Source organism: Dipodomys spectabilis, unplaced genomic scaffold (genome assembly GCF_019054845.1).
Source record: "Dipodomys spectabilis isolate Male_0828 unplaced genomic scaffold, ASM1905484v1 ptg000085l, whole genome shotgun sequence".
Lineage (NCBI taxonomy): Eukaryota > Metazoa > Chordata > Mammalia > Rodentia > Heteromyidae > Dipodomys > Dipodomys spectabilis.
The window spans coordinates 9,561,531-9,577,601 of NW_024870762.1; the positions used below are offsets into that span (position 1 = coordinate 9,561,531).

The window sequence follows — 16,071 nt, forward strand, 5'->3', positions numbered from 1 at the left end:
TCTACCTTCAGTTTGTTATTTTACCTTCATTTTGATATCTTTATGAACTACATGCATTGGTTCAATGTGGGTAGCTTTCTTCAACCTCAGGTATTCAAAACTATAATGATTTTTAAAATTAAATTTTGCTAAAAGGTTCTTTTGATTTGTATCACTTGTTCTTAAAATGTGATCTGAGGATCCCTGAGGTTTTAGGCATCCTCAGGGAGTCTCCAACTACCTCAATATTTTTGTTAAATATGAAATGGTCTTGGAACCATTATGCTATTGCATAAATAGGCCTTTATATGAAAATGTATAAGAAATTCAATCTCAAGTTTCTGAGGAGGAAACTGTTTGCTATAGGTAGAACTAATTTCATTTCTTACCAGCTTTGGCCGTTTTGCTTATTATCTCTACCTCTGCAGCTTTCCTGTCACTTGGTGCAGAATCTAGAGGGAGAAATGGAGTTTAGAATGAGGATTATTTGCCCAAACATGTCAGGCTGATTTCAGCACCTCCGGGACATACAAAAAAAAAAAAAAATACTAACAGCCTTGGCCAAGCGACTTTCCCATTGTGCAAGCAGATACATGTGACAACAGCAAGGAAATAGCCCGTGATGGCTCCTCCCTTGAGGACCTTATCATAGGTACCAGACACAGACAGAGGATAACCAGACCTTCCTATCTCCAGTTCAGAAAGGGGTGAGCGAGTCTCTGCTGTCAGGTTCAAGCATGCTTCTGTAGGTGCAGCTCAGGATGCCCTAAATGCAGGCGTGTTATGCTCTTTCCCATAGGAAAGCAGGCCAGCAGCCACTGGGGACAAGGTATGCCTTAATTCCTCATGTAGCCAATAGTAATTGACTCTCCTCTATATTGGTAAATAGAGAGGCTACTATACTGCATATGGCAGGCAGCATAGCTCCTGATAAAGAGGAGTTAAAAACCAGTGAGGAGAAGTACACTGAATATCTGCTACGGGGATAGAGGTGTGTTTAGGTATATATTCAGAGGACAAAGGACCTATAAAGAAGGCCTGTGTTAGGACATGAAGGAGGTAGTGCACAGGGCTTCCTAAGCCAGCCAGGATCTTCAGAGACAAGAGTCAGAGGTCCAACGCCATGTGCTCAGCAGAGAATTTCCAAGCAAGCAGAAATGACCTGGGAGGGGAGGGGGATAGGAGCAGGAAATGGTCAACTGTTTCAGCCAAAGGGAAGCTAGTGACCAGATTGTCCAGATCTTCCATGTGACAGACAAGGACATAGAAGTAGAGATTCCCACTCCCACCCACCCCAGCCATTTCCTCCATTAGTAACATTAAAACAGAATCTCAGCATCTCAACTCTTTAAGTCCAGGGTGATCCCCTGCATGTGTGGGTTGGCAGAGTGGTAGGGGACACAATTAGAAAGGCTTCTGGAACTACACACCAGAACTGGAAAGGCTAAACACCCCTCAGGGCTTCAATCAGACCAAGGTTCCCCACATGCATTCTGGGATAACTGTGCCAGAACCATTATGAGCCCGTTAAAATGGAAAGTGGGAGAGTGATTGTATGCATAGTGTAAGTTAGAAAACTGGAAATTAAGACAGCAGGAAAAAGATTGATCAGAACTTCAGATGAAGAGGTGAATAAAGGTGAGTCAGAATCTTAGAAATGGCAGCATGCCAAGCTGTCATTTGGCCATGCATGTGGTTGACCAAGTACCACTAAAGAAAGGTCATAGAGGTAAACAGTTGGATGTTATGCATTATGGTTATGAAGAGAGACTCTATGTCAGCTATATCTGGTTACCTTTCTCCAGTCAACTAGGCCTCTAGTAGAAGCCAGAATTCAATAACCTCATCAACATAAGAAATATACAGAAACATAAATAGATAAGAGTTGGTAGATGCAGCCAGATCTCTGAGACTCTTTAAACATCAACTTCACTTTATAGTGGCATTAGTTCTTTAGGCATGTCTTGAGTTCTGTAAGTTCTGAATCAGGAAGCCATATTGACTGCATGTTGGATGCCTCTTTCTTTCTTCTGATGAATTGTGTATTTATTAGAATTGAGTGATGGCAGAAAGAACAGGCTAGCTTGGCCAATTCTGTCCTCCAACCAAACAGTGGCTTAAAAATGCTCAACAAAGGAGAACAGGATTACAGTTGAGTTCTAGAAAGAGACCCTTGCCAGTAGCGCTGCGGAAGTTCAAACACCCTGTTTCATGCTACCAAAAATAATCACGGCACTGTTCCCATAGCACCCAGAGTACTTCCTCTTTCATAACACACCTCACAACTATAATCATCGCCAGATGCCACAGGCAGGTTGCATAGTTACTGGGCTCGCTTCTGTCCCTGCATCGTTAGATGTGCAGACTGATCCTGAACATCTAAGATTGCCTGATACTAAATTGGACCCAATTATTGGTTCAAATAATAGCTATTATTTGTATATAAGGTTAATATATATGGGGAAGAGGGGACTTCAACTTATGCTAAACTGTCTCTTCTTTGGGAAGAACCATTCCTTTCTATTGAAGGAAAGGGGATTCTCATAATATTTCCCAACCTCCATTGCCTGACAAGCTCTATGTCTCATCAGTTCCCTGGGCAAAGTTACCAGGACATAGTGAAGTATCTAAATACTCTGCTCACTGAAGTTATGGGGGGGGAGGGAAGGGGCAGGTATGTTCATTTGTTTTTATTGTTGCTTGTGCCAGTCCTGAGGCTTGAACTCGGGGCCTAGATACTGTCCCTGAGCCTATTTTTTTTTCTCAAGGCTAGCACTCTACTCCTTGAGCCACTGCTCCACTTCTGGCTTTTTGGTGGTGAATTAAAGACAAGAAACTTAGGGATTTTTCTGTCCAAACTGGCTACAAACCTTGATTCTCAGATCTCAGCTCCCTGAGTAGCTAGGATTACAAATATGAGCCACTGGCACCCAGCTTCAGTGAAGTTTTGAGGATACAAGGATTCTGCTTAAGTAGTAGAAGCCTAGGAAGTAGAGAGAGGGAAAGAGAAAGGGAGAAAGGGAGGGAGGGGAAGGGAGAGGAAGAGAGGGAGGGAGGGATAGAGGGAATGAACTACCTGAAGATGAAAACTTGATTCTTGGTGGCCACAGCTGGAGCAGTGAATAGCAAGCAGTGAAGACTTTTGGACCAAGCACCAGAACTGGGTTCTTATTTGAACTCTTGATTCAGTGATGTGGTCTTGTGAAAATCACTTCTTATCTTCTTTGGGTTTTAGATAAGGCACTGTTAATAAGGATTGTCTTCTGGTTGTTTGGACCCAGGCTTCCTGATCCCTTACTCATCTACCTGTGCTCTCTGAATGCTCTACACTAAGCACTTTGGGGACTACCAACTACTACACTGGGTAGTCCCCATTGCCAGGAACTTCTGATCCAGTGGAGAAACTGAGCCTGTATTGGCCATCATCCTTCCATACTCTGCCTACTGTGCCCCCTGGCTGAGGAAGCAGCTTAAAGAAAATGCTACTCAGGGAACCCCCCCTCCTTCTTGTACAATGATGCTGAGTGTAGCAACATTAACGAAAAGCAACAGACCACTGACTGGGGAGCCACCTCGTCTCTGTCTTCTGGCCTCTGGCTCTGGACATAATCATTATGTATGCACACCCTACATTCATATCCAAGCTTCAGTAAGATGCCCTCAGCCCAGAAGGGAGCTGAACTGTATTACAGTAAAAGGATCACATATTTGGGACCACACCTAACTTTGAACTGTAGCTTCACTTTTGATGAGCAAGTTATTTGTTCAGCTTTCTAGAGTATCTGTCATCTTATCTTTTAAGTGGGGACAACAATGGGAAAAGAGATTGTTTAGCTTTGAAGGGAGGGGATGTCAGTAAGCACCAGTGACCCAATAGTAAGATATCTATTGATTCTTTCTCTATCCCTTTCCTTTCCCTCTCATAAAATCTGTACATCATTACCAAGAGTACACCCAAAGTGAGGAAGGCAAAAAGGTTTGGAAGGTGGGGAAACAGAAAGCTTTATACTCATTTATTCTCAAATGTCTCCTGCACATCTGTGCCTCTTCCCCGATTATTGCTCTAGAGCATGGCACCATCAATTATAATAGCTGTAACACAAGGTAAGAGGAGCTAGGGGCCAGTATGAAAGCTCTGAAGTGGAGCAGCAAGGAAAGGGGGCAAAGGCCTGGGAAAACGGATGCCGGTTGGAACGTTTAAACTCGATCTGGATGAACAGATTTGGCTGGATAGAAACACGCAAAGGCTGTGTTGGTAGAGATAAGCCAGACTGACAAGGGAAATCCATGAGAATAAAGGGGTGCTTTGGGGTGGCAGGGCTTCCCATCTTTTATTCCGTACACAGTCATGACACTCCTGCTGTACGCTCAGAGCAGCCTATAAGCACAGTCCATAAGGTCATTGTCCTTATGAGCTCACTGCCTAGTGACAGGCAGGAAACAAAAGGCAAATAAAGTCATTACAATTTACAACCAGTACTTTAAAAGACACAAGGTATTGAAAAGGACAACTGAAGAGAAGGATGGCATTAAAGATGCTCGTGATCAAGGCTGACCTTGCTGAGAAGAGGGTAGGAATTGGAAGGGAGCCTTTACAGCCTGAGCAGAGGTGGAGAGGGCAGCAAGGAGGCTGGAAGGGCTGGAAAGCATTGGTATCAACTTCAGGCTTTATTCTGTACTCCAAATGGGGAACTGATGCCGAATTTTGAGCAGGAGAATGGTTTGAAAGATTATTCTTTCTATAATGTGAATGCATTGTTATCTACTGCTGCATAACAGAACTGTCACAAACAGTCACCTCAAACAACACCCATTTATTATCTTATGGTTTCTGTGGGTCAGCCGTCCAAGCATGGCCTAGCTGTGCGCTCTGAAGAATGAGTGACACAATAGTAGAGTCATCATAGCTCATGTTTTGCAAGTGTCCAAACCTAGCATTTCCATCTGTGTATGTGTGTGTGTGTGTGTGTGTGTGTGTGTGTTGTTTATTTAAACTGGGTCATCTTTGGCAAGTGACATTAAATCTCTTAACTTGGGGATTCCCCATCCATGAAATGGTAATAATAATACCCACTATTACTACTGGATTCTAATCAAGAATAAATGATGCAATAAAAATATCTGCTATGGAGAGCAGAATAAAACCACATCGTCAATAAGCAGTATGTACAGTATCATGAGGATTGCCTCAAGTCAACCAAACTTGCCAGAGACTTGGAATATTAAAATATTTGAAGAATACCGTGCCAGGCAAATTGGATGTTCATGTCATGTGGACAACACATTTTTGCCTTGGAAGGAATGCCTGCATGGAAAGACTGCACGCTATTTTGTGAGTTAGAAGAAGGGCAGAAGGAGATGATGGACCTCTGGGGAAATGCAATTGTAATGAAGGATATGGACTGCATATACTGCGCAGACCACCCTTCGTGGTGTAAGGCAGAGATAGAGTGGCTGGTGCTTGATCTCAAGGGCTCTTTGTAGGCATCAAATAGTCTCCCTCCTTTTGTCTTATTCTTAGGTGGGATATGACTTACTTGATTTGGCTGTTTTGGCTATTTGAAGTCCAGGCCTGAGGAAGCCATCCCTTTACCACACTTGGGCAGGGGTGTTTCTTAAGATGACACTGTCTTTCAGGATGTCCCTTCTTTAGCCAACATCTAAGCTCATTTAATGCCATAACAAGTGATGAAATCTCAAGTTGGAGAGGGGTAGATGTATTTGATGGTGCAGTTGTATTTAACATATTCTAAATACACAGTTTACTCTGAAGTGCGACTTTATAGATGAGGATTACAGATGGCAGGATTCCCTATTTAAGGATGGAGACAGAGTCCAGGCCTTGTCTCTCTATGTCTCATGCTACTTTTTTTTTTTTTTAACTGTTAAGCAGCCCCATTACTTTGCAAGTTTTATGTATGATTCAAATTCACCAAAACAAATTAAAACTGGGGGATTGGGAGGAGAGGAAGCAAGGAAGGAAAAAGAAAGTTTATTTCTCTCCATCATAATAAGATCTCTATCCAGTTTCCAAACAAAGAGAAAGCAAGAAGGGAGGGAAGGAAGGAAGGAAGGAAGGAAGGAAGGAAGGAAGGAAGGAAGGAAGGAAGGAAGGAAGGAAGGAAAGGAAAGGAAAGGAAAGGAAAGGAAAGGAAAGGAAAGGAAACTTAATTTCTCTCCATCGTACTAAAATCTCCGTGCAAACAAACCCCAGCAGCTTGCCCTCACAAAGCACCCTCCCCAGCGGGGCTTTCCGGGCACAGCTCTAGCGGGAGCAACCCACTTGCCTCCCGGCCCCGCCCTCCAGTCCCCCCTCGGTGTTTTCCCGGCCCCCGAAGGAGAGCTGAAAGGTCCACGGCTCGGCGCCACTGGTTCCCCACCGCGCTTTCTTCTCCGATGCGCTCGGCCCGGTAGGTTCATCGCGCGGATCCCCCTAAAGGGCACTTGGAGCCCGGCGCGTGCTCGATCAGCCGGGGACAGGCACCGAAGCCCTGCCTCCTGGAGTTGCGCTGAAGTAACTGTCAAGCAGCTGCCTCCCCGTCCCCCCGCCTCCCCTCCTCCGCCGCCCCTCCCCTCCCCGCACCGTGACGCCGAGCCCCCGCGCGCCTCCCCCTCCTCCGCGCTCCCCGCCCCTCCGGCCCCGCGGCGCGGTGCTCGCTTCTCCGCTGGGCGCTCCGCCACCCTCGCGCCCGCCCGGCCCCCCAGCTTCACCCCTGCAGCGGCTGCGATCGAACGTCGCGCGGGGACGCGGACTGTCACCCGTGGCCTTGCCCCCCCCCCCGCTCACCCACGTGAGGCGAGCTCGGGCTGTCCGCAAAGCCAGAGAGGCGCGGGGCAGCCAGGGGGCTTCACGCGGGTGGAGAGAGACCTTCCCGGCCCATGAGTCCTGGCGTCCCGGGTCATGACAAGAAGCGCTCGTCTTTAGGTAGGTGCATCTGGCTTGGGGTTGGTTTGTTGTGATTGTCCTTTTCGTTTGCTTCTGACAGGACTTGCAATCTCCAGTCCGTGGGGGGAGCAGGGGGAGGGTGTCCTCCACTTGAAGGAGCAGTTGGGACTAGGGCGTCCACCCCGGCCGGGTCGGCATCTGATGCCACGGGGGGCTTGGGGGGGGGGGGAATGGAGGACAGGAGAGGAGCACGCACAGGTTTTGCGTTTTTGAAGGGTGCCTTGGAGAGTGAAAGGTTCGAGACGCCCGTGGCTGAATCCGATGGGGTTGGGGAATCCGAGAAGCGCTGGGCTAGGGGATCCGGGTGGGGTGGGGAGATGGGGAGGGCTGCGTCTGGGAGCCCGCGGATGAGGGTCTTGGGTGGTCGGTCCCCCCACACACACCAGATGCTGAATGACTTCCGGCACCCAGCAGCAATGGAGAACCCCCACGCAGGGTGGGTTCACGGTCTCCAGGGTCTGACCAATTGAGTTTGGGTATGAACCCCCCCCCTTCTTCCCCGCGTCTGAATTCCAAATTGGCTGAGTGGGGTTGGGGTTGGGGGTGCAAATTGGGAAGAAAACCAAGGAAGAGAAAGGTGTTTTTGCCTTGCTGCCAGCCTGGGTTTGGAAAGGGGGGGGGGGGGGCGCAGAGGGGAATGCACCTGAGGACCCAGCATCCTCGCAGGTATCTGGATTGGGGGCGGGGGGGGGGGGGAAGGCTCCAGAAGGCAAACGTCTGCAGCTGTGCCGCCCCCTCGCAGATCCCATCTGATGGGATCAGCCAATGGAGACCCCTTACTTCTTAATTTTATTGTCAAGGTGATGTACAAAAACCCCTTACTTTGGAAGAGTGTTAGGTAGGTGCCTTTTGAAATTCACTTAGTAAAGTCACCCAGGTATGGAGGTGGCAGAAAGCTTGTGCAGTGACAGCTCCCTCAGGAGCAAGTGGGCTGGTTCCATTAGAGTGGAATTGGGGGGGGGGGGGGAGATAGGTTTGCCAGCCTCTTGGAAATACCAATGTGTTGCATGAGTAACTGAGGAGAAATGGCTGAGCATTGTAGCTAGGGCAACAGCTGTGATTGTCTTAGAAAACACCTTGGGGGCTCTTTCCTCTCCCCCCTCCCCCTACTTTCCACTTGAGCTGTTTCTCCTGTGTGAGCAGCTGCTTCGTTGTTACCTGACACACAATCATTTCTCCCCCCCTCCCCCTCCCACACACACTTTTTGGTCTTTTCTCAGGTTTGTTTGGCTCTGAGAATGTTCCCTCCTTTCCTCTCTGAGCCTAGAATTCCTAGTGGTTTACTTCTCCTCCTCTTGGTCCTCCAGCTTTTTCCTTCCAGCCTTTTGAGTCTGCCTACTCACACTGACTAGCTCCATGCAACTGTTTTATCTTCTGTCACCAGCAGGAGATGTCAGCCATGAACTCTTCCCCCAAACCAAGATCATCACATCCAATCTCTAGTGGTTAATTAGGAAGCAGCTAGTAGCTCTCCTCCTTCACAGGAAGCAATTGCAGGGGTGTGTCTGTAAGGTAGCAGTAGCTTGAGGAACAGGCCTCCAGCTCCCCCCATTATCTGCCCTCCAACCCAGCACTATTACCTCCCCCCCCCCAATCAGCAGCCCCTTCAGAGATACTGACAAAAATGTTAGTTTTCTCTCTCACTGTCCCCAAGGGGGTAATGCCTTTTGCCTGTCCAAAGACTGACTATATCCAAAACATCTAAAAACTAACCGTGGAGGGGCTTAGTTTAAAAAATAACAACAAAAAACTCCACATGCTGCCTTTATTGCTTTTCCAAGAGACACCCCCCCCCCCAATTTCTGTTGCTTCTTTCTTCCTCTGATGCTCTGATGTGGGATTTTTGCTTTGAATATTTTATCCTCAGCAGAAATATAAAGAAATACCAAGCTAGAGAGAAGGAAAACGGAATGCATACACAAGAGACTTGTATAGAATTCTCATTACCCAAACACAAAATAAGATTCCAGCAGAGAAGGGACCTGTCCCATTGCAAGGACAAGTTGTAGAGAAGCCAAAGGTAGGGGGAGGAGGGGAATGGAGGAGGAGGAGGATCTATGACTAGATCTGGAGCGCTAAACTCCCATGTGTCAATAGTAAAGTACCCTGCCAATGGCTGCCATGCATGTTGACCTAAATCTGAGGTCACCAAAATGGAACCATCTCTGCCATGATTGAAACAAAAAACAACCAGCCCACAGGTGATAACAAGGCACTTCGCTGTTACATTTTAAACTGACTTACTGGTTCTTAATTCAGCTTTCTGTCCTGAGACCAAAACATATACAAGGCAGCTGTGGAAGGTTGACAGTATAGCTTCCAGATATTCAAGGGTCAGATCAGATCCTGCAAACAATAGTCTCCTTGAGTTGAAGAGTTTGCAACCAATTTTCTTTCATCAGCCATTGCATTCAATGAATTGGGATTTTTTTTAAAAATAAAATAAAAAGCTGTCTTGTTTTTATTCTGAAAAGATGTCAGAAGTCTAAAACCACTTTCTTGCCTTTCTTGGGAGGAAGTGGCAGCGAAAGTTGTTTTCTTTATTTGTATTTCTTTATTGCTCCTCTGGGCAATGGCAGATTGGACTTTCCATTTGGCCTTCCTGTGCCCTGGTAGCCACAAACAGGGCCTGGTGCTTGTGACCAGCTCCTTTACCAGGGTTAGTTTCATCTGCCAAGCAAAAGCTCCTTGAGCTGGGAGAGATAGACAGCTTGTGTTTGTGGCCATTCAACCAGAAAAGAATACCAGCTGAAATCAGACAATGGAGCAAGGGAATTGGGGTGTATATGGGGGAGGGAGGGATGTCCCAGGGGAACACAACTGGTTCCTCCAAAGACATGCCTAAGTGGGGAATGGTGTCATAAGATAGTGGTCATGCTACCCCCCATAAGGTGATTATTAAAATAATTCTAAAAAGATAAAAGATGGTGAGCCTGTGGCATTTCATCCCAAAGGAATCAGTCCTTCCTTGGGCTTCATTCCTCCCTTCTTTCATAACCATACGCTCTCTAGTAGACAATTTCCTGAAATAACATGCTTCTCTAGAAAACGGAAAAGCTCACTGCTAGGCACACCGAAGCCTTCCTGTGGCTTCGGCTGCGCAGAATTACTTAATACATTTGTGTATCTTGAATGGATTGACGTTCAAATAGCCACATGTCCTGTCCTCTTCTCTCTCCTGGCCCATCTCTGAGTTAATGGTCCAGGTTTTTGTTTGGTTTCTCCTTCAGTCACAAGCTCATCTCACTTGGGTTGGAAATGCTCCCTGGAAATAATGGATGTTTTTGTAAGAGTGGCAGGCCATCTAGAAAAAGATCATCTCACACATGGATCTGTCTGGATGGCCAGAACATCATGAAGAAAAGAAGGTGCTCCAATTTACTTTCTTGTGCATTGTTTTTGACCTGACAGGAGGCATGCTGAGGGGGTGGGGAGAGATGAGTGCTTTCACACATTCATTACACTAATTAAAAAGGAAATTAGATTTTTTTTCAACAGTAAAAGCAAATGAGGTACAATATTTCCATGTTGTCCTCCATAAAATGAAAATGAGTCCCCAGACAAACCACAGAGGGAGGGGTCTTCACCTCTCTTGATCACTTTTAATTCTGAGGTAGGTTTTCAGCCTAATCCTTCAGGGTCATGTAATTTAAGGGAATACTATTTTTCCTGTCCAGGTTAAAACTACATGTTTACTGAGCAACTATTTTAGGATCTGCTCGGTTAGGCTTCTCATTCAATATGAAAACATAAGCTATTTATTCTACCTGCTAGGGAGTGCAGTCTGGTAGGAAAGAAGGAAGAATCACTTGTGCTGGACAGATGTTCTGGTTTGCCCCCTGTATTAGCCAGCTCTTTGTCACTATAACAAAACACCTGATGCAGGGTATTTATGAAGTAAAAGAGAGGTTTATTTAGCTGATCTTTGTGCAGGCTGATCATTCAATGGCATTGTAAAAGCATGCTGAGGGCCATGTCAGATCACTACAGGAGCTATTGCAGGGCAAGTGATTACTTGCTGAACCCGGAAGAGGGCGAGATTAGAATCTCATAGTCCCTTCAAACAGACAGCACGTCCCCAATTAACCCAAGGCCTTCCTGTTTGCTCTACCTCCCAACAGTGCCCCTAGACTCTGATTAGATTTGAGACACTTTCGTTCAAATGCCAAATATGACAGACAGAATGAGAAAGGAGATGGGCTTAACAGATGAGTAGACCTGGAAGACTTGGAGCCACCTGAGGGCACAGGAGGCTCTGTTTTGTTTATTTCTGTGCCTTGGGGCTAGCTTGCTGTCCAGCCAGAAGTAGAACTACTTAAGTACCTGGGAATTTAGATTTTAGAGCAAGACTGAAAACAGGAAAGGTCAGGACAGTGGCAAGGCATACCTAGCCAGGAAGGTCACCTGGGAACAGTTGTAATAAGCTATTATTAATAACGGTGATGATACTAAAACAAGTTTGGCCAATAGCCATGCCAAAAAACCCCACAAAAGTATATTAAACCTTAAGTACAGGGGGGAAAAATACCTTTTTACTCTTTCTTGTTTTTTTTGTGCTTTACCTTTGGGGTTTAAGGCTACTGGTTCTCATCTCTAGAAGCTTCCTTCAACCAATTTTTCCAGAAAGAACTGCAGAAACAATGACTCTATTCTCTTTGAGCTTGTCTGTGTCTGCCCCTGTCTTCTGGGAGAGCTATTGGAAGAGAGGCAAGGACAGGAAAGGGGAAGAGTACCTTCGAAATACAACGTAAGGCAGATCAATACAAATAGCACAGGCTTTCTTTCCTCCTCTCAGTTGGAAAGAACACATTCAAAATGACAGTTTCTTGGAGCTAGAGCAACTCCCCAGAGGCTAATCCTAGAATGACATTTGCTTTCCCCACTTTTTGTTACACATGAAATTCTGGAATAACTAGACCTTGGCCTCAACAGTCTACCTTCCAATTAACGTGTTCCCACATAGATGCTGATCGGAGGTTCAAGGTGAACCTACCCTACATGAAGATGCCAGAGAACTCCAGCTGGCCGCCTTTGGATAGCAAGGCCATTCCTTATTTTCAGATTATACGGCTATTGGTAATAGTCACTTCGAAATATCCATATCCTCCCAAGTTAATCTAATTTAGTGTTGTCTCAGTGATGCTTCATTCTCAGAAATAAAGTGGGGCTTCGAAAAGGGACAGAGGAAGCTGGAAGGCACATATGGAGAATCCAGCATTAATCAGGGTTCAGCTGCAAAGAATGAAAGCTACTTAGCACAAAGGTAAAATGTCCTACAGAACTATTGAGTCAAGCAGGCCAAGGAAACACAGGCTAGGTTGAACTTGGAAAGATACAATGTAAAACTAGACTACTGATGAACTCACAGCCTGATCTAGAGTCAAGCAGTTCCTGCTGATATGACAAGCTGAAAATGAGGGTACCATAACCATGGTCAGGAAACAGCCAGAACAGAACCTACTACAAAGAAAGCAAATCATCCACATGGTGGCAGAAAGCAATGATAAGAAGTATATTATGGGGGCTGGGAAGGTGGCTCAGTGGTAGAGTGCTTGCCTTGCATGCCTGAGGCCCTGGGTTCGATTCCTCAGCACCATGTAAGCAAAAAGAAAAAAAGCCGGAAGTGGCGCTGTGGCTCAAGTGGTTGAGTGCTAGCCTTGAGCTGAAGAGCTGAGGGACAGCGCCCAGGCCCAGAGTTCAGGCCCCACGACTGGACCCAAAAAAAAAAAGTATATTATGGCAGGCCAAATAATGCCCTGCTACCCCAACCAAGATGTCATGTCCCTGGGGTGTATGTACATTGTCCTACATGATAAAAGGGACTTTGCAGATGTGGTTGTGCCAAGGACTTGGCAGGATCCTAAATTACCCAGCTGAGCCCATTCTAATTACATCAGTCCTTCAAAGCAGAGAAGTCACATGACTGTGATCCAAAGTCAGAGAGATAAAAGATTGTTAGTTTTAAATATGGAGATAGGGACCACCAGGGGAGGAATGCAGGAAGCTTCTATAAGCTGGGAAAGACGAGATTTTCCACATATCCTCCAGAAAGAAATGTGATCCTGGCAACATCTTAATTTTAGTCCAGTGAAACCCATTTCAGACTTCTGATATCCAAAACATTAAGACAGTGTGTGCTGTTCTGTGCACTAAATCTGTGGTGATTTGTCACAAGAGCCATGGGAAACAAATACATGCTCCCTCTCACATCATCCTTCAGATATCGCTTGATGCAGATGCATCTGATTGAGTCTCCTGCTTCCTAGATGGGTTCCTAGCTGTAAGGAATTCTGGGAAGTGGAAACTTTACTTGTGGAGAGTGTCCTAAAGGAAGGGGTGGGTGAGATGTGAATGTCAATCAAGCAGAGCTGGTGCAGCTGTCCTGGGCGCCGCAGGTGGATATGCCTGCACTCTTTGCTGTCCAGAGAAGAATGGAGGCATGTGGCAGAACAGAAGTGGATGCCTGAGATTTTTAGGAAGTTTAACAAATGTTATTAAGTAATTAAGGCACAAGGAAGAGTGAGAAGGAAGGAGGCTGAGAATAGTTGCCTTTTTCACCAGGGTAGAAATTACTACAAGGAGTTTAAGGAGAGTATATGTACGTATCAGTATTAGGGATAAATGTGGATTTCCTACAGCTTAGCCCTTAACTATAGTGTATAATATGGCCTCAACATTGTCTCCTATCCCAAATGATATTTCTACAAGACAATGCTGAATAGCCTTCTCATAGCAAAATGGGGCTATTTCCTTCAATATTGTAACCTTTTTGATTAATAGGGAATATGTTTTATATGTCTCAGCCAAGGCTAAATTTTTTTGGGGGGAGGGGGTGTCGGTCATGGGCCTTGAACTCTGGGCTTGGGTGCTGTCCCTGTGCTCTTCAGCTCAAGGTGAGCGCTCTACCGCTTGAGCCACAGTGCCACTTCTGGTTTTCTAGTGGTTTATTGAAGATCAGAGTCTCACGGAGTTTCTTGCTCGGGCTGGCTTTGAACCTCGATCCTCAGATCTCAGCCTCCTGAGTAGCTAGGATTACAGGCATGAGCCACAGGGGCCTGGCCCAAGGCTGAATTTGAACTCAGGATCCTCCTGCCTCACCCTTCCCAGTGCTGGGCATTATATGAAATGCCACTATGTGTTGCTATAAGTGTGTAGAAAAGGTTGGGTCAATGACCTGGTATTCTGATTCCTCCCTGGGAGTTTCTCCACCCAGGATGCCCCTCTAACCAGCCTTGACAGCAAAAGCTAGGTTAAGCTGGAGAAGAAGGCTGACGTGTTCGACCTGTCTTCCCCCTTCAATCACTCAAATAGGACCTACTTGAAGCCAGAATCCACTGGGAGTCTGAAGGGTGATTATTTTTCTCTCTTTACCTGACTAATGCCCTGGCTGGCTTACTACGTTTGCAAATGGGAACCGGGCCTGAGGATGATAAAAGAAACAGGAATTGCTCCTTTGCAGACTCCCATGACATTCCTAAAACAGTTTGACCTTTTAATCTTGTCATAATGATCTTTGGCCTAAAATAGGACCAAACTGACACGTGGTAGGTTTTGTTTTTCTTTTTATTCTAGGGTCATTTTTCTTTTTATAGATCTTCAATGTGTGTTTCTTCATGTTAAGAAATTTTCCAGATGTAATTCCTTATTTTTTGGATCTCTATGGCAAAATGTTGGGGTTTTTTTTCCATGAAGATGGAAGAAAATAGTCAAAGCAAGGAAAGACCAGGGGGGTGACATTAACTCCAGATGTTTGCCTAAATGTGAATATTATTATCAGGCTAAAAGTACTTTAAAAAAATGATGACCCCTCTGTACAGTATTTTTACAATAAAAAAGATGAGTTTTTCATTTAGGAAGCTAATCTCACATCTTTGTATTCTTAATTGGGCAAAAATAAATCTCATCACCGAACTATGCCCATAAATTCTACATAAGGTCAATTTGACTTTCCTAGGCCATGGGGGTGGTACCTACCTGTAATCCCAGCACTACAGAGGCTGAGATAGGAGGATTACAAGTTTGAGGCCTGACTATAGTCAACATAAAATAAACACAAAAATAAACACAAACAATAAAAGCACCTAATATTCATGAAACTAGGTACAGAGGCAAGACCTTCTTGAGCTATTATAGTATGTAAAGATAAAACAACTCCTGAATTACAGATATGTATGACCATATTGCACATTGCTATAACGCCTCTTCTAATGAAACACCCATTCTAAATTAAAACAATAGTAATAGTAAAATACAGTAATACTATAGTAATTATTACCATAATAGTAATAATTAAATCTAATTCACTATAGCAAACTACATTAATAATATCATTTAATAACTTTTCTAATGTGCCAAGCATATGCATTTATTCATTGAGTCCTCACAATAACCTGAGATAATCGCTTTTTTTAACCACCTTATCGATGAGAAAATTGAAGCTTCACAAAATCAGTAGGATGTAGAAGTTAGTGTTAAGCTAGGCTAGTTGGCATTGGTGGCATAGGCTGTGGTGATGGTTCTAGATGTAAGTAAACAACAACTCCAGATTCAGAGCCCCAGTTCCCACAGCAACTAGCAGCCAGTAACATGTGTGGGATGCCACAGTTCTCCCACGAAACCCAGCTGGGTTGTGGCTGCCAGGTCTTTTGGCTGAACAAATCTCAGACTGTCCACGTGGGCCAAGGTATTTTGTTGCTAGCAAAGTAATAATGAGGCTCTTCAGGACTCTGTTGTCATCACCGAGAAGGTTTTCCATATTATCCATCCAAACTGTTCATTATTCCAGCCACATAGGCAGAGTTCCTGCACAGATGCCCTCCCATTAGGAAATACAGTGGACACTTCTTTCTCTAAGTAGGTAGTGTCTTCTATCTGACTAATATGTCAACATTACCCTATCAGTAGCAAACCTTCTTCCGAGCGATCAACTGTCCTTTACAATGTCTTCAGAGAGCTGAGCCACCCCACAGAACGGAAGGGGGATGGAGAAAAAGAAAACAAAGGAAAAAAAAGGAATCAGTGCTTTTCTTTTATGAGGGCGATTATTGTCTGATCTGTGACCACATGTAAATTATCCTTTCATCAATTTTTACCTTAATTACTGGATGTAGGAAAACAAGATCATTGTTAATTCATGCAGTTTTAAT

General features: G+C 45.1%; 1 protein-coding gene across 4 annotated transcripts in view; it reads left to right on the top strand.

Moving 5' to 3' along the window:
• The window catches only part of Ripor2 (RHO family interacting cell polarization regulator 2), a 103,804-nt gene that overhangs the window by 14,865 nt on the left and 72,868 nt on the right, over positions 1-16,071 (top strand). The window contains exon 1 of one of the 4 annotated variants that reach the window (XM_042683809.1): positions 6,368-6,389. The exons of 2 other annotated variants lie outside the window; for them this stretch is intronic. Coding sequence is in view for 1 of the 2 variants with exons in the window: in XM_042683808.1 (XP_042539742.1) it covers positions 6,859-6,904 (46 nt within the window). In the remaining variant the exon portion in view is untranslated. Of the gene's footprint in view, positions 1-6,367; positions 6,390-6,671; positions 6,905-16,071 lie in introns of those variants that run through there. One more of the 4 variants, XM_042683808.1, reaches the window with a different exon arrangement.